This window comes from Hypanus sabinus, chromosome 6 (genome assembly GCF_030144855.1).
Source record: "Hypanus sabinus isolate sHypSab1 chromosome 6, sHypSab1.hap1, whole genome shotgun sequence".
Classification (NCBI taxonomy): Eukaryota; Metazoa; Chordata; class Chondrichthyes; order Myliobatiformes; family Dasyatidae; genus Hypanus; species Hypanus sabinus.
The window spans coordinates 14,662,280-14,687,435 of record NC_082711.1 but is presented as its reverse complement, the minus strand read 5'-3'; the positions used below and the strand labels follow the sequence as shown (position 1 = coordinate 14,687,435).

The 25,156-nt window shown below is 39.4% G+C and overlaps 1 protein-coding gene across 4 annotated transcripts in view; it reads right to left on the bottom strand.

The window, feature by feature from the left end:
- nktr (natural killer cell triggering receptor) overlaps positions 1-25,156 on the bottom strand; it is a 245,398-nt gene that overhangs the window by 133,165 nt on the left and 87,077 nt on the right. For all 4 annotated transcript variants that reach the window (XM_059971740.1, XM_059971738.1, XM_059971739.1 and 1 more), the window contains exon 3: positions 13,532-13,612. In XM_059971740.1, coding sequence (XP_059827723.1) covers positions 13,532-13,589 — 58 coding nt within the window. In that variant the 5' untranslated portion in view covers positions 13,590-13,612. The remainder of the gene's footprint in view (positions 1-13,531; positions 13,613-25,156) is intronic.

Genomic DNA, 25,156 nt, shown 5'->3' with positions numbered 1-25,156 from the left:
CAGAGTGATCTTGGAATAATGGTGCATAGCTCCCCGAAAGTGGAATCTCATGTGGATAGGGTGGTGAAGAAAGCTTTTGGTATGCTGGCCTTTATAAATCAGAACACTGAGTATAGGAATTGGGATATAATGTTAAAATTGTACAAGGCATTGGTAAGGCCGAATTATAGGAAAGATGTCAACAAAATAGAGAGAGTACAGAGGAGATTTACTAGAATGTTACCTGGGTTTCAGCACCTAAGTTACAGCAAAAGGTTGAACAAGTTAGGTCTTTATTCTTTGGAGCGTAGAAGGTTGAGGGGGGACTTGATAGAGGTATTTAAAATTAAGAGGGGGATAGATAGAGTTGACATGGATAGGCTTTTTCCATTGAGAGTAGGGGAGATTCTAACAAGAGGACATGAGTTGAGAGTTAGGGGGCAAAAGTTTAAGGGTAACACGAGGGGGGGATTTCTTTACTCAGAGAGTGGAACGAGCTTCGAGTAGAAGTGGTAGAGGCAGGTTTGGTATTGTCATTTAAAGTAAAATTGGATAGGTATATGGACAGGAAAGGAATGGAGGGTTATGGGCTGAGTGCAGGTCGGTGGGACTAGGTGAGAGTAAACGTTCGGCACGGACTAGAAGGGCTGAGATGGCCTGTTTCCGTGCTGTAATTGTTATATGGTTATATGGGGAGAAGGCAGGAGATTGGGACTTAGAGGAAAATTGGATCAGCCATGATGAAATGACAAAGCAGACTTGATAGACCAAATAGCTTAACTCTGCTCCTATATCTTATGGTTTACATTGAGGGCACTCACTGTCATCTTATTTCCTAAAGTCAGCTCGTGTTTAAACCAGGCCAGGATGAGACCTGAAGCCAAGCCATCCTGTCAAACCCACAGACTGGGCACTGATGAGCAGATTATTAGTGACCATTGACAAAACTGTGCAGCACAATTTTGAGGACTGCAGGAGACCAACAGGTGGAAATGAGCAGAATATAGAAAAAGAAATGCTGGTAAAGCCAAGTAAAGTAACATCAGTAAGAAGAAAAATTGTCAACATTTCAGGTCTGATATAAACCATGATTAACTCAATTGGACTTGAGCTGAATCTGGAAGAAGAAAACCCCAAGGCAATTTCCCACAAATTATTGTTGTAATTGTACTATTGCAGATGGGCTACAGGCACAGCTGACCTTAAGTTCTACAGACAGGATGACGTTTGGTCCCACACCTTTTGCTATATCCAGTGCTTCCAAACATTGTCTGAATTTTGTGAATAAAACTCTCTGAAAATTAGAGACCTTCTTAGTAAGCTGAAATTTCTAATCTCCTCAGCAGTTCTAGCTTAATATAGCTGCAAATCTTCACTTTTCATATGCCTTCAGTGCTCATATGCTGGGCTTTGTTGCATTGAAGATAGGATGGTCTTAGAGTCTCCTCATCCCCTTAGCTGTTCAATTGTCCACCATTCACAATAGAGGTAGTAGGGCTGCAGAACTTTGATGTGATCAATTAACTGTGAGATTGCTACCTTCTGCTGACTGGATACTATTCAGTAGACTGTTAGCTCACATTTAGATATGCTTGGTGCTGTGCACAACATATCCTTCTGTACTCAAGTTGAAGTTCATTAATCTCACCGCCTGGAAGAAGCTGTTACCCAACCTGGCAGCCTTAGTCCTGATGGTAGAGGGTTCAAAAGATTGTGGGATAGTGGTAGGGATCCTCAACAATGCTTTGGGCCCTTCGTCTATAACTCTACCAGTAAATGTTGCAAATAGGGGAGAGATTCGGTGATCCTCTTGGCATTTTTTTTACACTATTCTCTGTAGGGTCTTGTAGCTTCCGTACACACAATGATGCAGGCAGACAGGGCACTTTCAATGGTGCTCCTGAAGAAAATTGTTAGAATAAGGGCAGAGAGCCTTGCACGCCTCTATCTCCTCAGAAACTGCAGACGCTGACTAAGGAGGTGGTGTTTTAGGTCCAGGTCAGATTGTCCTCTTGTTATGTATGCACCTAGAAACTTTGTGCTCTTCGCTCTCTCCACATCAGAGCCATTGATGCGCAATGGAGAATGGTCAATCTGTGCCTTCTCCGAAGTCTACAATAATTTCTTTTGTCTCGTCCATGTTGAGAAGCAAGTTATTCTGTCACTATTTGACAAGCCTCTCTCCTTCCTCTCTGTATGCCAACTCATCATGGTTGCTAATGAGGCCAGCCACTGTTGTATCATCAGCAAACTTGATGATGTGCTTTGAGCTGGATCTGGCAGTGCTGTCATGAATCAGCAGTGTGAACAGCAGCAGACTGAGCATACAGGCCTGGGGGGCACCAGTGCTCGACTTCATGAAGGTTGAGATGCTGCTGCCAACTTGGACTGATTGGGGTCTTTCCATCAAAAGGTCCAAGATCCAGTTACAGAAAGGGGTGTTGTGACAGTTTATCCACCAGTCTGAGAGATGATCATGTTAAATGCAGAGCTGAAGTTGACTGAACCACACCCCTCACTGAACCACAGCTGATGATTAGTGACAATGGTGAAGCAAGTGATATGCCATGTCACAAGGTTATGAGTTGTGCTGGTGTATGTTGTTGCTGTTGTTTAGGTGCCTGTGTACCTCACTGACCAGTTTTGAGATGCTATTATCTATATTAAATCTGTCCCATTCAACAAGGGTGTTGCACCACACAACATAATAGGACATGATGAAGATGAGTGACAACTTTGCCAGTTTTCAAAGCAAGAAATAGAAACAAATACTTTATTAATAACGCTTTCTATAAAACATGGTAAACAATGAAGAAGCAAGCAGTCAAGGTTGAATAGTGTATTGTATACATACTTTGAACTTCTGAACTGTCTAAGGTAAGTCCCTATATCTCAAAGGATAATTTCAATCCACAGCTGCTTAATAAAGGATTTATTTTATTGATTTCTACAAACCACAATCAGATCATGGTTTTCTAGTCATCCTCAGAGAATGAGGATTTAGACAAGTTGCATTAAAAAATTAAAGTAAAATTCTTTTTACAGACTTTGACAGCCTAGAAACATCTCCAGAGCACTTTGCAACCATTATTCTTGATAAAATGTAATAGGCATTGCTAAGTAGGAAAACATGTCAGCAAATGCTGGCTGATAGATACTTGTCAAGAGAATAGCTATGCTTTTTCCAAACACCACCTTGTGTTAGTTTATAAAGAAACAAACCAATTTTTTATAGATATTAGTTGATATTGGACATTATGCCCTCTTAGTTAATATAGTGAGTATTCTCATATGACAACATTCTACATTCTATTACTGTTTTTCCCCGGTAATACCTTGATGTACTGATATGATAAAATGATCTGTATGGATGGTATGTGAAATTGTTTTTCACCTTACCTCTGTGTATGTTACAATAATAAATCAATTTACCAAATTTTAGACCCCCATAGCCATTGAAATAATTACACTAGCAACTCCACCCAACTTCCCAACACCTTACAAAATTTAAAGAAAAAGATTAGCTTTTTTGTCGCATGTACATTGAAACATACAATGAAATACATCATCTGCGCCAATGACCAAAATCGTCTGATGGGGCAGCCCCCAAGAATCATCAAATCTGCGGCACCAACATAGCATGCCCACAATGAACTAAACCTAACCCATATGTCTTTGGGTTGTGGGAGGAAACCCACATGGTCATAGGGAAAATGTACAAATTACTTAGAGAGCAGCAGGAATTGAATGCAGGTTTCAATGCTGTACAGTGTTATGCTAACCCCTAAACCACCATGACATCTAGTCATTGGACATAATCAAGAATTCATTACAAAATCTATACAGAGTAATTTATGCGTAAGCATGCTAGGTTGTAAGCTGCCCAATCACATTATTATTCTGTTCATTTCACTCTGCTTATGCGAGATGCTATAGCAAATGGTCCAGCCAGACCAGACTTTGGAGTCATGTCATCTTAAAGACAATGAATGGAGATGGTGGTGACAAAGCCTGTGAGCTTCTCCACATCACAGTCAACACTTTTAGCTTCAGTTCAATCTTCCCCGATAAATCTCATCATTGTTGTAAATTAAAATCTCTCAAAACTAACTTGTACTTTGGCTTCACTTCATTACAAGAATCAGGAACACAAAAATTATAAACATCAATAGGAGGACTAAGGCCTTCAAAATAATTTCACTACAGCTAAAGGCAAAACATAACACAATCTGAAATGAATGAAGGAAATCCTCATCAGGTCGATCAGCCCAACTGGTCCACACCAATCAACATTCCAAGAAAAGTGGAAGAATAGGTAGTGGCAGGGAGTCTGCAGAAGGATATGAACAGGCTGGGAGAGTGGACCAAGAAATGGCAGGTAAAATACAACATACAGAAGTTTCAGGTTTTGCACTTTTGGTAGGATTATTTTTTTAATGTATGGGGAGAACATTCAGAAGTTCAGAGGTGCATGGACTTGGGGTTCTTAGTTCAGCATTCTTTAAAGGTTAACTTGTGGGCTGAGTAAAGGTGGAAAATGCAATTTTAGCATTTGGGTCAAGAGGACTATAATATAATAACAAGTATGTACTGCTGAAGCTTTATAAAGGTAAATGTCAGACTGCACTTGGAATATTATGAGCAATTGTATTCTGTACCCAAAAAAAGATATGTTAACCCTGCAAAGGGTCCAGAGAAGAAGCTTTACTAGAATGATCACAGGAATGAAAGAACTTACAAGCATTTGATGTCCTTGGGTCCATATTTACATAGATTACTTCAGCCATTGGGTAGTGAATCTGTGGAGTTCACTGCCAGAGTGCTGTGCAGCCAAGTCATTGGCATACTAAGGCAGAGATTGACAGGTTCTTGATTGGTAAGGTGGTTAAGGGTTTATTGAAGGAAACCAAGGGGGTGGGGTTTAAAAATAGACCAGCCATGATTGAATGACATAACACACTCAATGGGCTTAATTCTGCTCCTATGTCATATGTACTTGTGTAACCGGTTCTAATTTATAAACCTTGTACAATCCCAATTGCTGTAATGACTTTCATTTAAGGTAAATTGCTCTTCCTGACTAAAACTCAATTTACAACATTACAGTTTACAGAGACTGAAAAAACCCACACAGTCCATTGAATCTCACCCAACACTGACAATTTTCTCCAAGCCTCCAATCAATCTACCTTGATTTGTTTTTGATTCACAGCCCATGCCAACAGATAAAAGATATCTGTTAAATTACAAATTTCAAAGTGTTTTCCTTATGAGGAAATAACAGAATAAACAACTTCCCATTTCTTTTCCAAACTCCAAGTGTTGGTTAGAAAAACGGTGGGAAGTAATTATTGAATCTGGCAGCATGAGGGAGCCAAACATGCACACAATTTCAGATCTCCAGGATTTAATGCCTGGAATACCGCTAATGATATTGATCAACTATTTCAGTCTCAAATTAATTCCTTAATTTTTGCCCTTACTCAGTAGTCAAAGTATCTTTTCAAAGGGATCATAGAGGTGATTAAAGTTGACTTAATTCTTTGGAACTCTGAATTATGTAATTCCATACATGACATGGAAATACTGAGGAAGACGACTGAGTAAAAAAAAAGGCACGATAAATTAAGAATTACAACCAAAAGTACTAAAGCCTCTTATTTCATGTAATATATATTCAAAGTTCAAAGTAAAGTTATTATCAAAGTACATATATGTCACCAGATACAACCCCGGGATTCATTTTCTTGTGGGCTTTCACAGTAAATACAAGAAACAATACTATCAGTGAAAGACCACACCCAACAGGACAGTCAACAACCAATGTGAAAAAGACAAACTGTGTAAATACAAAAAGAGGAAAAAAAGAAATAATAAAGAATAATAATAAGTAGAGAACTTGAGGTGAAGAGACCTTGAAAGCAAATCCAGTTCACTGGGAACATTTCAGTGATGAAGATATCCCCTCTGGTTCAACAGCCTAATGATTAAGGGGTAATAACTGTTCCCGTATCTGGTGGTCTGGTCCCTGAAGCTTCCTGATGGTGGCAGCGAGAAGAGAGCATGGCCTGGATGGCGTGGGTCCTTGATGATGCAGCTTTCCTGTAACCATGCTCCATGTAGATTTGCTCAATAGTGGGAAAGGTCTTGCCCATGAAGAACTTGTCCATATCCACAATTTTTTGTAGACTTTTCCGTACAAGGGCATTGGTATTTCCATATCAGGCCTTGAAAAAACCAGCCAATATACTCCCCATCACACATCTATAGAAGTTTGCCAAAATTTTAGATGGCATGCTAAACTTAAACTTCTAAGAAAATAGAGGTGCAATTGTGTTTTTTTCATTATAGCACCTACTTGCAGGACCCAGAACAGATTCTCTGAAATGATAACACTGAGGAATTGAATGAAGGTTGTTGTTCAGGCACCACTCAGCAAGACTGAGATCTACAAGTAAGGAAATCAAAGCCCCAGCTGCACAAGGAGGTATTGAAGCTTAGGACTTGAAGCATATTGATTAATTTTGAGGGAATGATAGTACTGAATGCTCTCAAAGTAATTCTTCACAGGGGATGCAGGTGCTACTTTACAGTAATCATTGAGGCAGGTTACCAAGTTCTTCTTAATTACCGGTATAACTGAAGCCTGCTTGTCACCGCTGAAGCAAGAGGTTAAAGATATTGGTGAACACTCCAGCCAGTTGATCAGCACAAATCTTTAGTACTCAGCCAGGTACCTCATCTGGAACAGATGCTTCCTGTGGGTTTTCCCTCCTGAAGGATACTCTCACGTTAGCCCCATAGACTGAAATCACAGGGTCGATGGCTTGGTCAACAGACCTGAATGCCATTGATCTGGTGCTCAGAAATCTATGGTAAAGTTTAAAGCGCTTTTATAAAATTTATAAATTTTATTACCCTGAAACTACTCAATCTTGACCACATCTCTACCATAACCATTCAAGGGTATATTGCTCAGGCTTTATAAAACATTGGTCAGACTGCACTTGAGACTATTGTGGGCAGTTTTGGGCCCCTTATCTAAGAAAGTAAGCATTGGAGAGAGTCCAGAGGAAGATCATTAGAATAATCCTAGGAATGAAAGTGTTCATATGGGGAGCGTTTAACTACACTCATCTGAGTTTAGAAGAAAGGGAGAGGGGGAAACTTCATTAAACCTCTTACATATTTTAAGGCCTAGATAAAGTGGATGTGGAGGCGATGTTTCCTATAGTGGGGGACCCTAGGGCCAGAAGGCACAACCTCAGAATAGAAGGACATTTCTTTAGAACAGTGATGAGAAAGAATTTCTTTAGCCAGAGAGGGTGGCGAATCTATGGAATTCATTGCCACAGATGGCTGTGAAAGCCAAGTCATTGGGTGTCTTTAAAGCGGTGGCTGATAGGTTCTTGATTAGAATCAACATCAAACAGAAAGAAGGCAGGAGAATGGGTTGGAGGGATAATAAATCAGCCATGATGGAATGGTGGCAGAGCAGACTCAATGGGCCAAGTGGTCTAATTCTGTTCCTATGTCTTATGGTCATTCAATCGATTAACAGGAAGAGGCAGCAGAAGGATGTGCAAGTTATAGGTCGTTGAAAGAAGAATCTAGGGTGTGGTTCTTGTTCAAAGGCTGAGAACTATATAGCCCCCCCTTGAGGTTTAAAGTGTAGTGTTTGCTAGGAGTTGGCCCAGTGACAGCCTTGCCTGCAGTAATTCAGTGATGTTGCCCTAGTGAGCCATATAAAGGATTTCATCGAGGCCCACTGTTTAAATAAATCCATATTTCTTCTTCCTCACTGAACATTTTAAAAAGAGCTGCAAGCCTATTGTTTTGTTACATTAAGAGAGCAACCCGTAGAGAACTAGTGAACAATTTCTTCTTTCATATCAACAAACTAATCATCAGGATAAAGCCAATGAATACAATTCAGCAAATCATTTGAAACTTAAGCTCTTGACTGAATATTATGCTTGCAAGAAGAAAAACATTAATGGGAACAAGAGACTAACTGGATAACTGATTAACTCTGAAGACTGGCACAAACATGAAGGGCTGTATAATTCCATAGCCTAGCCTCAGTAGCATGGCTTGGGATGTGGTGCAGCAAGACAAGCAGTGAGGGGAGAAGTTCTGCTGACTGCAAAATGACTCTCATTGGAAAACGGGGATGTGTCAGTGAGACAGGTTTGCCTTGCCCCAAGCCTATTTAAGTTCGCTTAGAAAGAATGAGCTATATTTCTAACTTTGTTGAAAGGGTGTTGAGTTAGCAAGTGGCAAAAGAGTGCAAAATCTGGCAGGTATTCGCAATGGAAGAAAGGGAAATAATCAGTATTGCAATGGAGTAAAGGGAATGAATCAGTATTCGCAATGGAATAAAGGGAATGAATCAGTATTCGCAATGGAAGAAAGGGAATGAATCAGTATTGCAATGGAATAAAGGGAATGAATCAGTATTCACAATGGAAGAAAGGGAATGAATCAGTATTGCAATGGAAGAAAGGGAATGAATCAGTATTTATAATGGAAGAAAGGGAATGAATCAGTATTGCAATGGAAGGAAGGGAATGAATCAGTATTGCAATGGAAGGAAGGGAATGAATCAGTATTGCAATGGAATAAAGAGAATGAATCAGTATTGCAATGGAAGGAAGGGAATGAATCAGTATTGCAATGGAATAAAGGGAATGAACCAGTATTCACAATGGAATAAAGGGAATGAATCAGTATTGCAATGGAATAAAGAGAATGAATCAGTATTCACAATGGAATGAAGGGAATGAATCGGTATTGCAATGGAATAAAGGGAATGAATCAGTATTGCAATGGAAGGAAGGGAATGAATCAGTATTGCAATGGAATAAAGGGAATGAATCAGTATTGCAATGGAATAAAGGGAATGAATCAGTATTGCAATGGAAGGAAGGGAATGAATCAGTATTGCAATGGAATAAAGGGAATGAATCAGTATTGCAATGGAATAAAGGGAATGAATCAGTATTGCAATGGAAGGAAGGGAATGAATCAGTATTGCAATGGAAGAAAGAATTACAGAGGCATGAAACAGAAGCATGCCCAGGAGGAGGATACTGGCGAGGATGACAGCAGAGCAGAGGTGGAGGGTGGTTGAAGTTTCTGGGAATAGTTCACAAGGTGCAGGATAGATGTGCTCCACTGAAGAAATTGTTCTCAAATGGCAAGGGTAAGAGACGATGGTTGACAAGGGAAGTTAAGGACTGCTTTAAAGCCAAGGAAAGGACATACAAGGTAGAAAAAGTGAGTGGGAAGTTGGATAATTGGGATGTGTTTAAAATCCAACAAAAGGCAACTAAAAAAGCTACAAGGGAAAAGATGAAATATGGGGGCAAGCTAGCCAATGGATACTAGAAGTTTTTTCCAGTTATATAAAGAGTAAAAGGGAGGTGAGAGTTGATATTGGACCACTGGAAAATGATGCTGATGAGGTAGTAATGGGGGACAAAGAAATGACAGATGAACACTTTAGCAGTGTGCCAGAGATCTGTGAGTGTCAGGGAGCAGGAGTGAGTGCCATTGCTATTACAAAGGAAAATATGCAAGGCAAACTCAAAGGTCATAAAGTGAATAAGTCACCTGGATCAGATGGACAACATCCCAGAGTCCTGAGAGAGGTTGCTAAAGAGATAATGAATGCATTGGTCATGATCTTTCAAGAATTACTTGATTCCAGCATGGTCCAGGAAGACTGAAGAATTGCAAATGTCACTCCACACTTTAAGAGAGGAAGGCACAAGATAGGAAATAAGCCAGCTAGCCTAACCTCAGTGGGTGGGAAAGTGTTGGAGCATTTGGTAGCTTTGGGCCTGTACTCACTGGAATTCAGATGAATGTAGGAGGAGGGATCTCACTGAAACCTTCTGAATATTGAAAGAACTAGATAAGGTGGACGTGGAAAGGATGTTTCCTATGGTGGGGGTATCCAGAACTAGAGGGCACAGCCTTAAAGCTGAGGGGTGACCTTTTAGAACAGAGGTAAGGAGGTATCTTTTTTAGCCAGAGAGTGGTGAATCTGTGGTGGAGGCCAAGTCCACGGGTATATTTAAAGTGGAAGTTGATAGTTTCCTGATTAGTCAGGGTATCAAATGATATGGCGAGAAGGCAGGAATATGGGGTTGAGTGGGATTTGAAATCAGCCATGATGGAATGGTGGAGCAGATTCAAAAGGCCTAATAATTCTGCTCCTATGTCTTATAATCAAGTCGATTGGTGAGTTTCATTATTTATCTTAAAATTGAAGTAGCTCAGTTAATTTATTAATCAAGTACATATCACCAACCTACGAAGTCACTTGCAGGGAGCTATGAACTTGGAACTCCAAGATCCCTCTGCTCATCAACACTTAATACTACACTGAGATTCATACTCTTGCGAGCATTCAGAATAAATACAAACAAAATAGAATCAATGAAAAACCTTAATTTGCCAGTAAGAATTAATATAAAACCTCTCATAATCTTATAAACCTCTATCAGACCAACCCTCAGCCTCCGCTGATCTGGAGAAACCAACCAAAGTTTGTCCAACCTCTTGTTATAGCCCATGCCCTCATCCAGGCAATAAACTGGTTATCCTTTTCTCCAAAGCCTCAACATCCTCCCTATAAATGGGGTGACCAGAACAGTATGCAATACTCCTGATGCAGCCTGAGTTTTATAAAACTGCAACATAATTTTCTGACTTTTGAACTCAATGCCTCAACTAAGAAAGGCAAGCATGCCATATACCTTCCTGCCCATCCTATCAACCTGTGTAGCCACTTTCAGGAAGCTATGAACCTGATCCGAACTCCCCTAAGATCCCTCTGCTCATCAACACTGTTAAGGGCCTTGCCTTTAACAGCATACTATCTCTTTACATTTTACTTACGAGATGCAACACTTCACATTTAGATGGGTTAAACTCAATTTGTCAATTCCCCACACATATCTGCAATTGGTCCATTATCTTGTTGTATTGCTTGTCAGTCATCAGACTTCCCACAATATCATCAAACTTACTATCCCACCATTTACATTTTCACCCAGGTCATTTATAAACATCACAAACAGTAGAGATCCCAGCACAGATTCCTGCAGAACACCAGACCTCCCACTAGAGTAAGTCCCTTCAACCACTGCCCCCTGTTTCTATGGGCAAGCCAATTCTAAATAAAAACAGACAATTTACCATGAATCCCATCCACCTTGTGATGAGGCCAAGGCCCCAGCAATCTCCTCTCTTGCCTCTCTCAATAACCTGGGGTTTATCCCATCAATGCCTGGCGATTTATCCACCTTAATGCTCTTTAAGAGACCCAACTCTACCCCCTCCTTTACCTTGAAATGCTTTAGCATATTAATATACTCGGCACTGATCTCCCTATCCTCCACCATCCTTCTCCTTGGTAAATACTGATGTAAGTACTCATTAAAGACCTCACCCATACCCTTTACATCCAAGCAAGTGTTTCCTTCTTTACCCTTAAGTGGTCCTATCCTATCCTCTCTCAATTAACCCCTTGCTCTTGATACATGTATAGAATACCTTGGAATTCTCTTTAATCCTACTCGCCAAGGACATTTCCTGGCCCTTCCTGGCTTACCCAATTCTCTCCTTCAATTCTTTTCTGGTTTGTTTATAATCCTCAAGGGTTCTGTTTGATTCTAGCTTCCCAAGTTTTATACACTTTTCCATTTTTGGACTAAATTCATCACCTCTCACGACATTCAAGGTCCACTTACCTTCTCATCTCTGTTTTTTCCTTCTGACTGGAACATATCTGTCCTGTACTCCATGCAGTTGGTCTTCAAACACCCTTCGTGTGTCCATAAACAGCTGCTCCCAATTAACTTTAGCTAGTTCCAGCCTAATACAATCTGTAATTTGCCCTGCTCCAATTTAATACTCTTCCACAAGGTCTATACTTATCCTTATCTATCGCTATTTTAAAAATAAAGGAGTTTTGCTCAGTGTTCCCAACTGCTCACCCACTGAAAGGTCAGTCACCTGACCAGGCTCATTGCCCAACACCAGGTCCACTACAGGCCCACCTCTTCTTGGACTATTGACATATTGACTTAAGAAACCCTCCTGGGTGCACCCAGCAAATTCTGCTCAATCTAAACCTCTTGCAACCAGAAGGTCCCAGTCTATGTTAAGAAAACTGAAGCCCCCATGATAACAACCCTATTATTTTTACACCTTTTCTTAATCTGCCAGCATATTGGTTCTTCAATGTCCTGGTGGCTATTGGGGAGTACAACCTTAAATTGATTGCACCCTTTCCATTTTTGAGATGTACCCACATAGACTTAGTGGATTCCATTAAGTTCCCTCTGAGTGCATCTCCCCCAACTCTTTTACCCCTCTATCTTTTCTAAAAGATCAAAACCCTGGGACATTAAGCATCTAACCCTGTCCCTTTCTCAACCAAGTCTCTGTAATGACCACATCACAGATTAATGTACTGATCCATGCTCCAATTTAATCACCTTTACCCATAATACTCATAGCATTAAAATACCCACACTTCAAACTATGCATCACATCACATCCATTATTCTGCTCCTGCCTGCTTATATTGACCCTGACATCTTCTGACTCACCCAAACTAACTTAAACTAAAATAGCTGTACTTTAAAAATGTAAAAGGTTAGTAATGTCAGACTAATGACAGGTCCCACTCTGGAACTTTTGTCTCTTTATTCCTCCCTATAGATGCTGAGTTCCTCCGGCATTTTGTGAGTTACTTTGGACCTCCAGCATCTGCAGAACCTCTAGTGTGAATATTAATCTAATTTGACCCTTTCCTCTAAGTTGCAAATTTGTGTGAGATGCAATAGCCAAAGGAAGATGAGTTGGGTTGCATTTGTCTGCAGCTACACTAGTGCAAATGAGGAACTGCTGTGCACTTGTTCTTGTAGAAACTTGGCTCCAGAACAACATCCCATGTACCATCAATCTACAAGCCATACACTTCAAGAACGTGGGCTATATTTTTTCTGTTATTGTAATTAAATGTGACATGTGCCCTGTGGTGTGCCTGACTGTTAGTACTGTTTTGCACCTTCGCCCAAACAGATTCTGTTTTGTTTGGTGTATTCATGCGTATGGCTGTATAACAATTAAACTTGAACTTGAACTCTTGAGTTGTCACATGTTAAAACTAGGATCTAGCTCCACACTGTAGCTTAGTAATGTTAAGGGTCCACACAGCAAGTGTAAAAAAGAATAAGAGTATTTAAATCATTGCTGTCAATGTTAATGTGAATCATTTAATAGAAGCTAAACAGAGTTTCACCTATTCACTCATCCTTGAGGCTAAGGAGCTTGAGACCACCCCCCGGCAGCATACGTGCAGTTTTCAGTTTGTACTCGCTCGACCAATGTTTCCTATTTTTGAAGCTGTTTAAAACACAGCTGAATCACAGCAGGAAGCACTGCAATGATCACTTTAATAAACAACCTATAAAAATGGCAAAATTTATCAACATAAAAATGCTTGCTGGGAAGAAAGTGGGAAATATCTTACCTGGAGCCCTGTTTATTTCCACATCGAAGTAACACTGCGGGCGGTTCTTTACCCCCATCACAGCATACACTCTGTGCACACCTAGATTAGAACAAAGAGGAGCATGCTGTTGGCAAGATTGCTGTATTGATCCCAGCTGAAATTCGAAGCTGCTTTGCTATAGAAAGAGGCTTCCTCCTGAAGTCCGACAATCATGTATTCTCTCTTTCCCTTTCCCCACACTCCACCTTCATCACCCCCGGCTTTTTGCTGCACCAATTCTGATGCAAGCAAAGGCAGCACATCCTTATGCTCATGCCTGACAGCACGTGAATGAACTACTCAAAGGAAGGAGGGCAAGGATTCAACTCTGCAAGAGAGTGCAAGAGGATTTAAATTTATATATGCACACTCATCTGTTTCGAATAGCGCCCCTCCAGCCCACTAAACAGACGCTGCAGAGTAATGACAGTTCTGTATTAAAGCAGACTGTGCTACTGAGCTAAGGGACATTAAATGAAAGAACTAAATCTAGAAGGAAGCACAATAATACAATGAATATTTAAGCACAACTAAAAAATAAGATGCAACATAATAAAAGAAAAATACCTTTATATATAAATGAAAAAAAATCTTAAATGTAGCTGGAAAGCCTATAAACAAAAGTGAAATTATGCAGCCAAGATGAAAGGCTAAATGAGACAGAAATGGAAATATGATTACATCAGAACCTCTACACTACATCTATTAGGTACATTGATAACTGGGTCTTTCATAACTTTCAAAACACCCCAAACTGTTTTTACAGAAAATAAAGCACTTTGAAAGTGTAGCAACTTTTCTCATCTAGGACTCTGGCAGCAAATTTGAGCACCAGCTTTGACAAACAGCAAAGCAAATTTCTAATACATATAAATGCATATGGCAAATAAAATTGATCCCTGATCCTTAACTATCATCTGAGAGTAGTTAAATATTGCTCCAATCACAAGGGACAATTTCTCTGCACTTCAAAATAATGCCTTGGGATTCCATTTATTCATCTGAAAGTACAACAGGACTTCTTATTCCACATGTGTAGTATATAACTCAAAGCATCAGTATTGATTTCTACAATTCCAGGCAACCTCATCCAATCCTTTCTCCTTCTGACCTACCCAAGTCAGATCCTGATTTATCACATGCACGCCAAAACATAGTGAAATACATTGTTTACGTCAACAAGGGCAGTACGGTAGCATAGTAGTTAATGCAATCAATTTACAGTACTCGTGCTCATTGATCAGGGTTTGGTTCCCGCTGCTGTCTACAAGGAGTTTGTATGTTCTCACCATGGCCGCATGGGTTTCCACCAGAATTTGCTTTCCTCCCACATTCCAAAGACAAACTGTGAGCTGTGAGCTTGTTATGCTAACACTAGAAGCATGGGAACACTTTCAGGCTACCCAGCAAAATCCTTGCTAATTCGTTTTGAGGCAAATGATGTATTTTACATGTGACAAATAAAGCTAATCTTTAAGCATAAGTACTGTGGACTATTGAACTAAGATGCTCAGAATCAGGTTTATTATCATTGACATATGTCATGAAATTTGCTTTGCAAAAGCAAGTTTAATACACAAAAATTACAAAATGAAAAACAAACACAAATACACATATTTTAAAGTAGTAGTGTAAAACAGGGCAAAAAAAAATAGAGATAGAATGCATTGTCCATTCAGAATCTGATGGTGGATGGGAAGCTGTTCCTAACATGTTGGTTGAGTGTGCGCCTTCATTGCTGCACTGCACTCAATGAAAACTGATTGATATAACAGATCATACAGAGATGCCAGTCGTCTAGTTTTACATTCAACAGCTATCAGGCATACATCATGCAAGAGTAGACCAGTATCTGAAAATGAGGAGAAAATATTTTCTCTGCAGCTCTTTCAAGTAGTAGTTTATGATTCAAGTCTGATAGTAAGCAATGAGATTTATTTTCTGCTCTGACATCCACAAATCTCTTGTGCTTCTAATCTGTCAAGTAACAGAAAATGGGATAATATTATAGACATGGACACATTCTCTTGGGCTTGTAGAGTTATTCAATTAAGGTGCTAAAAAGGAGCTATTAGAGCGATGACTAAAAGTTTTATCAAAGTGGTAGGATTAAAAGAGATAAAGTATGCAGATTTAGGGAGCAAAGCTCAGTACTGTCAATTTCAGACTAAACTGCCAAGGTGGAGCAGTCAAATCAAGAGCCCCAAAATAGATTCTCACCAGATTTCAGTTACAGTTATCAAATCAATAAATAAAGAAACCAAACGGGGTTTTGGGCAACAAACTGACACAGTGGCTGTGACCCAGGCTCAATTCTGAACTTCAGTACTGTCAATGTGAATCAGCCTGTTCTCCAGGAACCAGTCAGCTTCCTCCCAGTTCTCAACAGATGAGTGGGTTAATTAGTTCCTTTTCCACTGCAAATTGGCTCGTGTTTGGGTGAATGGAGGCATTTGGAAAGGGCATGTTGAGTGGAAATGTGAAAATAGCTTGAGAGGATGATTAGTCAGAGAATGGGATTGCTTAGAGCCAGCAAAGACATGGTGGGTTGAAATGGCCTCCTAGGTCATAATGTAACACCCTTAACCCATGGCCTTTAGTTCCAGTCTCATCCAGCCTCAGTGGAAAAAGCAAACATGAGGAAATCTGCAGATGCTGGAAATTCAAACAACACACACAAAATGCTGGTGGAACACAACAGGCCAGGCAGCATCCTGACGAAGGGTCTCCGCCCGAAACATCAACAGTGCTTCTCCCTATAGATGCCTATAGGGAAAAGCCTGTTTATATTTACCCTATCTATACCCCTTAATTTTGTATTCCTAGCAAATCTCAACTCAATCTTCTGTATCCTAGGGAATAGTGCCCTACCCTAGTCAACCTTTTCCTACAACTCAGGTCCTCAACCCCTGACAACATCCTTGTAAATTTTCTCTGCACGCTTTCAATCTTATTTACTTCCTTTCTGAAGGCAAGTGAGCAAAACTGCACACAATACTCCAAATTAGGCCTCTCCAACATTTTATACAACTTAGAACATAGAACAATACAGCACAGTACAGGCCCTTCGGCCCACAATGTTGTGTTAATCCTTAAACCCTGCTTCCCATATAACTTCAATATATCATCCCAACTCCTGTACTCAGTACATTGATTTATGAAGGCCAATATACCGAAAGCTTTCTTTACAAGCCTATCTACCAGTGATTCTACTTTGTATTCCCAATATATATTTTCAATATTTTTATTAGTTTCTGCATAGAGGAATACTGAGTACAAGATATTTATGATAAATTAAAAGAAAAAAATAAAATGGTACCAAATACATTGTATTAAAAATACAGTTACAATCACAAAATCCTGCATTCATAAAAATTAAATTGTAATATTGAAATATAATAATTTTGTTACACAGAAAAAAATCTAAACCCACTACCATAGTCAGAGCTGTTAGGAAAAGCAAGAAAAAAAGAGAAAAAACTCTTACCATATAATAAAATATATTATTATCCACCATCTGTACTTTTACAACAAATCAAAGGTTTTGAAAATAACTCAAAAATGGTCCCCACAATGTATAAAATTCTTGGCTCGATTCAAAAACTGAATATCGGATCTTCTTTAAACTTAAGCATGACATAACATTGAGCATGAGTAGGCGGAACAGCATCCTTCCATTTAAGCAAGAGCACCCTCCTAGCTATAAGAGAAGTAAAAGCCAAAATATGCAAATCAGGTGTCTCCAAAATAAAGTAAATACCTCCAAGGAGATATATCCGAATAAAAATGAGATAGCTTATCTTTAGACATGTGAGCCCTATGAACTACTTTAAATTGTAAGAGGAAATGATGGGCACTACTTTGTATTCCCAAATTGTTCTGTTTCACTGAATTCCTCAGTGCCTACTGCTACAAGCTTTGATAGTCTTCCACGCTGTCCACTACCTCCAATCTTGGTGTCATCTGTAAATCTGCTGATCCAGATCATTCAGATTGTAGATACAGATGACAAACAATGGACACAGCACCGATTCCTGCAGCACACCACCTGTTATAGGCCTATAGTAAAAGCAACCATTTGCAACCACTCTGACTCCTTCCATGGAGCCAAAATCTAATCGAATTTACTACCTCATCTTGAATGCCTCCTATGCAGAACCTTGTCAAAGACCTTCCTAAAGTCCATGTAGAACCCAATGCCTTGCCTTCATCCACTTTCCTAGTACCTTCCTCAAAAACTCTAAGGTTGGTTAGACATGACCTACCATGCACAAAGCCATGCTGACTATCCTTAATCAGTCCCCATCTATCAAAATACTTATGCATTCAATCCCTTAGAACACCTTCTAATAACTTCCCTGAACTGATGTCAGGCACACCAGCCTACAATTTCCTGGCTTACTTATATTCTTAGAGCCTTTCTTAAACAACCGAACAACATTACCTACCCACTATTCATCTGGAACCTCACCTGTGGCTAGGGATGTTTTAAATATCTCTGCTAGGGCCTTTACAAGTTCTGCACTATTCTCCCACAGGGTCTGAGGGAACACACTGTCAGGTCCTGGAAACTTATCCACCCAATTTGCCTCAAAACAGCAAGTACTTCCTCCTCTAATCTGTATAGGGTCCATGACCTCGATGCTGCATTGCCTCACATCTCTAGACTCTGTGCCCATCTCCTGAGTAACCAAAGGTGCAAAAACTCTGTACTTGAAAAATTTCACTTTTAAATGCCTCCCACTTACTGCCCACCTTTGCCAGAGGACACCCTGTCCCAATCCACAATTGCCAGGTTCTTTCTTAGGCCAATTTTGATGGTATTTCTCCAGTTTAAAACCATACCTATCCTGCTCCATTATTATTATCTTGAGACTAATGACATTATGATCACTAGATGCAAAATGTTCCCCCACACAAACTTCTATCACCTGCCCTGCCTCTTGCCCTAATAGAAGAACTAGTATCACTCCAGTTGAAACTTCTATGTACCGATTAAGAAAACTTTCCAGAACATTTAACAAACTCTTTCCCATCCAGCCATTTTACAGTATGGGAGTCCCAGTCAATCTGTGGAAAGTTAAAATCATCTACTATCACAACCTTGTTTCTTGCAACAGGCTGATCTTTCTACAGACTTGCTCTTCTAAGTCCTGTGGATTGTCGAGTGGTCTATAATTTAATCCTATTAACGTGATCGTACTTCTCTTATTCCACAGATCTACACATAAAGCCTCACTAAGCAAGCTCTCCAGTCTGTCCTGAGTACAGCTGTGACATTTTTCCTAACTAGTAATGCCATCCCTCCTACTCGATTATCATGTATAAAACAACAGAAACCTGGTACACTGAGCAACCATGTCCTGCAACCAAGTGTCACTAATAGTAATGCTGTCATAATTCCATGTGCTGATCCATGCCCTAAGCTCATCAGCCATTGCTACAATACTCGTTGCATTGAAATATATGCAGTTCACAATGTTTGTTCCACCTATCTATTCCTACTTTGTATGTAGGCTTAACATCTTTCTCCACAACCACTCCACTATCTGTTCTGGCACTCTGGTTCCCATCCCCTTGCAAATCTAGTTTAAAATCTAACCACATGGTGTGGATTTGCCAAACATTTAAATTCTGTACCTTTCAATTTTTGACCCTCTAGTTCAGGAGTTCCCACTCTTTTTAAAAAAAAATGCCACAAGACCTTACCATGCTCTTGTGGGAGAAGTTCCAACCTACTTGATTACATTTAAAAAAAATTATTTTCACAGTTCAACTTCTCTGAAACAGCAAAAATCAGCCTCTCCAGTCTTTTGCTCTTAATTGGGACCTCTCCTGGGGCAGGTGGGACCTTTACAAAAAGGACAGGTTGCACTTGAATCCGAGGGGGACCAATAATCTTGGGGGTAGATTTACTAGAGCTGTTGGAAGTGGTTTAAACTAAAATTGCAGAGGGATGGGAATTAGTATGATAGACCTGAGGATGAGCCAGCAGGTTTATAAGCAGATGATGGATGTAACATGAATGTGAGGAAGGACGAGCCAATAATTATACCAAAACTATAATACCTGTATCAACTGTATCATATATAATGCTGAAAGATTTTTCTACTCCTGTAATTAAACTGTTTCACAATATACCTGCATGCTGTATCTGCAGTTGTTTTTAGAGATATACATATTGTATAGAGATCTCTCAGAACATCAGCAGCAGCTTATCATTATGCTTTTCATTTATACCCACCACGATGCTCTATTTTTTCCCACATTATTGAACAACTGCAATGATCCTGCCTACTTGCTCAGATAGTCCATCTCTCTTTACATCTACCTTACAATTCCTGCCTATTTTAATATCATTAATAAACTTGGAAATGGGATCCTTGGTCCCCGCAAACAAATTGCTGATCTAGCTTGTGAATAGTTGGGGTCCTTGCACCCATCCTCTGCATTACCCCCACTAGTATCAACCTGTCAATTTGGTAAAAAAAAGACCTGTTCATTCCCACTCTGTTTTCTATGCAATAACCAATTCTCAATTCATTCCAATACATTACTTGCAATAGTCTAATTTTATGTGATCTAATGACAATGACCAATCTCCTGCGTGGGACCTTACTAGAAGCCTCTTAAAATTAAATACACCACACTGACTAGTTCCTCATGTATTCTACTAGTCACCTGCAAGAACTCTAAAGGCTTAAACAAACATAATTTGCCTTTCAAATTTCCGCTGACTGCACTCAGTCGCTTTAGCTGTTTTATAAATTCCAGCATTTTGTAAACTATTGAAATCAGGCCAACAGGCCTGTAACTCCCCATTTTCTTTCACAGTCATTTCTAAAATAGTTGGATTACATTTGCTATTACTAAACATGTACACAAGAAAGAAAGAATCAGAAAAACTAACATGACAATGCTAAACTATTAGTGCAAATGAAAATATTAACCACATTAACTCCCAAACTTTCCTAAACTTTACTGTATGAAACAAAATCTTTTTCAATACTGGGGGAGTCGAGGATCAGGAGCACAGCCTCAGAAGGGAAACAAATCCCTTTAGAACAGAGATGAGGAAGAATTACTTCAGTCAGAGGGTGGTGAATCTGTGGCTGTGGAGACGAAGAGATTGAGTATATCTAAAGGTTAATAGGTTCTTGATTAGTAAGGATGTCAAAGGTTATGGGGAGAAGGCTGCAGAATGGGGTTGATAAGGATAATAAATCAACCACAATCAAATGGTGGTGCAGATTTGATGGGCTGAATGGCCTAATCAGCTCAAATCCATTCAGAGGCTACTTTATTAGGCACCTCTTGGTCCTAATAACATGGCCACAGAGTATGTTTGTGGTCTGCTGCTATCACCCATTCATTTCAAGATTCAATGCGTTGTGCATTCAGAGGTGTTCTGCACACCACCGTTGCAACGTGTGATTATTTGAGTTACTGTCACCTTCCTGTCATCTTGTACCATTTTAGCCATTCTCCTCTGATATCGCTCATTAAGACAACATTTTTGTGTTTTTTATACCAAACTTTGTAAACTATAGAGACCGTGATGAACAAAAATCCCAGGAGATCAATAGTTTGAGATACTCAAAGTGGCAATCATTCCACGGTCAAAGTCACTTAGATCATATTTGTTCCCCATTCTGATGTTTGTCTGAACAACTGAATTTCAAGACCATATCTGCATGCTTTTATGCATTGAGTTGCTGCCACATGATTGGCTGATTAGGTACTTGCATTAACAGGCAAGTGTACAATACAGCTAATAAAGTGCCAGAGCGCATAAGGCCGCTTCCTAAACTATGTACTTCCCTTCAATACTATGCTGAGTCTCAAAACAGGAATAAATTAAACAAGACCACATGCCTCCAATGCTTACCGTAATGTGCAGAGTTAACCAGGTCAGTATGTGTACTCCCATTCAACTACCTTGCTTAGTTTCCCTTGGAACCCTGCATATCTTAATAATGCAAAGTGTGTATTCACAGGTATTCACAGGACCCACAGCATGATTTCCAAGTATGAATTTAGGTATTTTAAAGATGATTTGCTATCAGGGAGCCACATTATTTTGTGCCGGTAAACCATCCATTTTAGGAGCAATAGACAGGTACAATTCACTTACAACTTGGCTCTGATCAGAATACCACCAGAACACTGAAGTTTTCTGCAGATTTATTATGATTTGGCTCATATAATGCAATGTCAATAATGGCAAAGCAAATATAAAGACAAAGCCTTTCTCAAAGGAAAAAAATTGGCTTTAGTACATAACTTTAATCTACACATCCAGCTGAAGTATCATTTTAAAGAGAGCATGCCATGAGATCGCATGCCCCTCCAAAACAGAAAAAAAAACAGAACTTACTTGGCTTAAAATAAATGTAGAGAACCCTTTATAAGCAAAGTCCCCAATGACTGGGATGGTAGCACTTAATCAGTCCAACAGCATTGTGCCTTACAATAATATACACATTTGATTCAGACATCACAGCGGGCTTTCGTCAGTCTTCATCTGCCCCACAGTTCTTGGTGGTCTCTGACTTTAATCATTGTCCTCTTCTTCAATGCCTACTCTGGAACCAGGGTTGATCCTTTTTGCACTCTTTGTAAAGTGAATGGTTTCAGAGCAATTGGTATATTTATAGGAATTGTTAAGGGCTGGTGACCAGTCATATAGCAAGTTGAAGATCCTCCCCTTGAGCGTGTGTCCCAATTCAACAATTCGGACACAATTGGCTACTCAAGCAGCAACAAATTAAAAATCGCTTTGATTTGTAAGATTTGCTGGAACCAATGAGTAGCACATTTACAAAGGAGCAGATTAAAAGTGGCATTTAGTTTTTTTAAAACAAAATGTTACATGATTAGCCACACTGAGAGTTCATTTCAATTTTACCATCTGCAATTCCATGTATTTCAGGACTGGCATAGCATGTACTTTCAAACTGCTGCTGTGTGCTCCTAATGAAATTGGTTTATTATGTTTCAAGATACACTGAAAGGTTTGTCTTGCACACTGTTCATACAGATCATTATATAGTGCATTGAGCTAGAATGAGGTAAAGCAATAAATATGCAGAATAAAGAGTAAAACTACAAAGAAAGTGTACTGCAGGTGCAAGAAAATAACGTAGACAGAATAAAAAAGGTAGAGTGTGAGGTCAAGAGTCCTTTTTGTCATACTAGGGAGCCATTCAATAGTCTTCAGTAGCAGGGCAGATGCAATCTTTAAGCCTGGTGCAATATGCTTTCAGGCTTTTGTATATTTTGCCCAATGGCAGAGGCGAGAAGAGCGAATGTCTGGAATTGGCAGGGTCTTTGATTATATTGGCTGCTTTACTGAGGCAGTGAAAGGTGTAGACAGAGTCCATAGAGGGGAGGGCTAGTGTCTGATGTGCTGAGCTGTGAACAGTGCCACAAACTCCAAGTTTTAAAGCAATTTCATTTGTAGTGGTGAGGCAGTTAGAGCTGTTGCCTCAAGACTTCGGCAACCCAAATTTGACTTTTGACCTCTGGTGTTATCTGTGTAACTTGTGCCCTCCAAGTGCTCCAGTTTCACCTCACATTCTAAAGAAAGGTTAATCAACTACTGTAAATAACTACTAGTGTAGGCTGGTGGTTAACACAGAACACAGGACAATACAGCATGGGAATAGACCCTGCAGCCCCTGGTCTCTGCACCAAACGTGCCAGATTTAACTAATTCCTTTCTGCCTACACAAGAGCCATATCCCTCTACTTCCTCCATATTCATGTGATAATCTAGCAATCTCTTCAACACCATTATCGTACTGGCTTCCACCACAACCTCCAGCAGCCATTCTATGGACCAACCACTTTGTGTCAAAAAATCTTATTCCGTGCATCTCCATTTAACATTTCCCCTTTTGTTATCAAAGGCATTAGAACAGACAGCACTTCGAAGCTAAAGTTCAAAGTACAAATAAATTTATGTGGACTTTGATAACATGTCACCATATACAAACCGCAGATTCATTTTCTTGTAGGCATACTCAACCATAATAGAATAATAACCACAAAAGAATCAATGAAAGACCGCACTAACTTGGGTGTTCAACCACTGGTGCAAATACAAAAAGAAATAATAATAATAAATAAATCAGCAACAAATATCAATGGCATGAAATGAAGAGTCCTTGAAAGTGAATCCATAGGTAGTGGGAGCAGTTCAATAATGGGGCAAGTGAAGTTGAGTAAAGTTATAATTCCAGCATCTGCAGATTTCCTCGTGTAAGCTATTTTATATGTTAATATTTATTGTGGTTTTATTGTGTTCTTTAACTTACTGTGGTGTTTTGGTGTTACATCGGATGAGTAGTAACAATTATTTCATACACCTTTACACTTATGCACTGGAAATGACATTATACAAACTCAACTTATTGACAAGGAAGAGATCATCTAAATTACTTCTCTGGTAGAAAAGTATATTAACCATAGATAGTTAAGTAGTTACAACACTACAGATATTTACCTTTCCGTGTTGACCCAGGAGCTGGAAAAAAATCTTTTGCACATTGGGTTGTTTGTCAGTAAATATATATATTTACTCAGATTTCAAATTGTGTTGTATTTCAAGAGCAAACACGAGGAAATCTGCAGATGCTGGAAATTCAAACAACAACAGGTTTGATGCTGCAGGCCAGGCAGCATCTATAGGGAGAAGCACTGTTGACGTTTCGGACCGAGACCCTTCATCAGGACTGATGCTGCCTGGCCTGCTGTGTTCCACCAGCATTTTGTGTGAGCTGTTGTTTGTATTGTATTTCTTTATTTTCCTGCAAATGCCTGCAAGAAAATGAATCTTGGGGTTATATATGGTGACTTATAGTACTTTGATAATAAACTTAGTTTGAATTTTGACTTCGTTAACTTTCCTGTTTCTTTACAACTATATCTCTCACTACTTTAAAAAAATCACATTTTGTAGCAAATTCTACATTTGGTTATAGAACATTAAAAAAAATACATTTTAAAAATTTTATTACTGATTGACAAAGACTATTATAGACTGAGTCAATACATTTGTGCTCTGTTTCATACATGGGGAGGGATGTGGGGGAGTCTGAACCCATCAAGATGACTTTCAGTTGACAGAAAAAAGGTAAGAAAGTAATTCAACCCCTGTAGAGAATCTGAAATCCAACCTCAGTCCTTTTAGAACGAAAGGATGTTTCACAGCACTTAACCTTTTAGCAGCTCCAAGTTGAACCGAAGGTGAGTGATTTCCTAGTTAAAACAGTTCAAACAGCGGTCACCAAACTATAGCTGATGAAAGGGAAAGGAATTCATTTTGACCTTGAACTTAGGAAATTATGAGACGTTGTTCAACATTTCTTTTTCATTAAATCACACCACCAAAACTGCAGCAGTATGCAATTAATTGAGATGCTTAGCACATCTCTTATTCCCATGAAAGTCACCAAAATAGCTACATCCTTGAACATAGTATAGCTTACTCCTGAAATGCAGCTGGGGTTCACCAGTAGCTTTACTCAGTGGCGATCATCTACTGCAAATATCATTAAAACAAAATGTAATCACATTGCAACACCTGCAGTAATCCCAGCT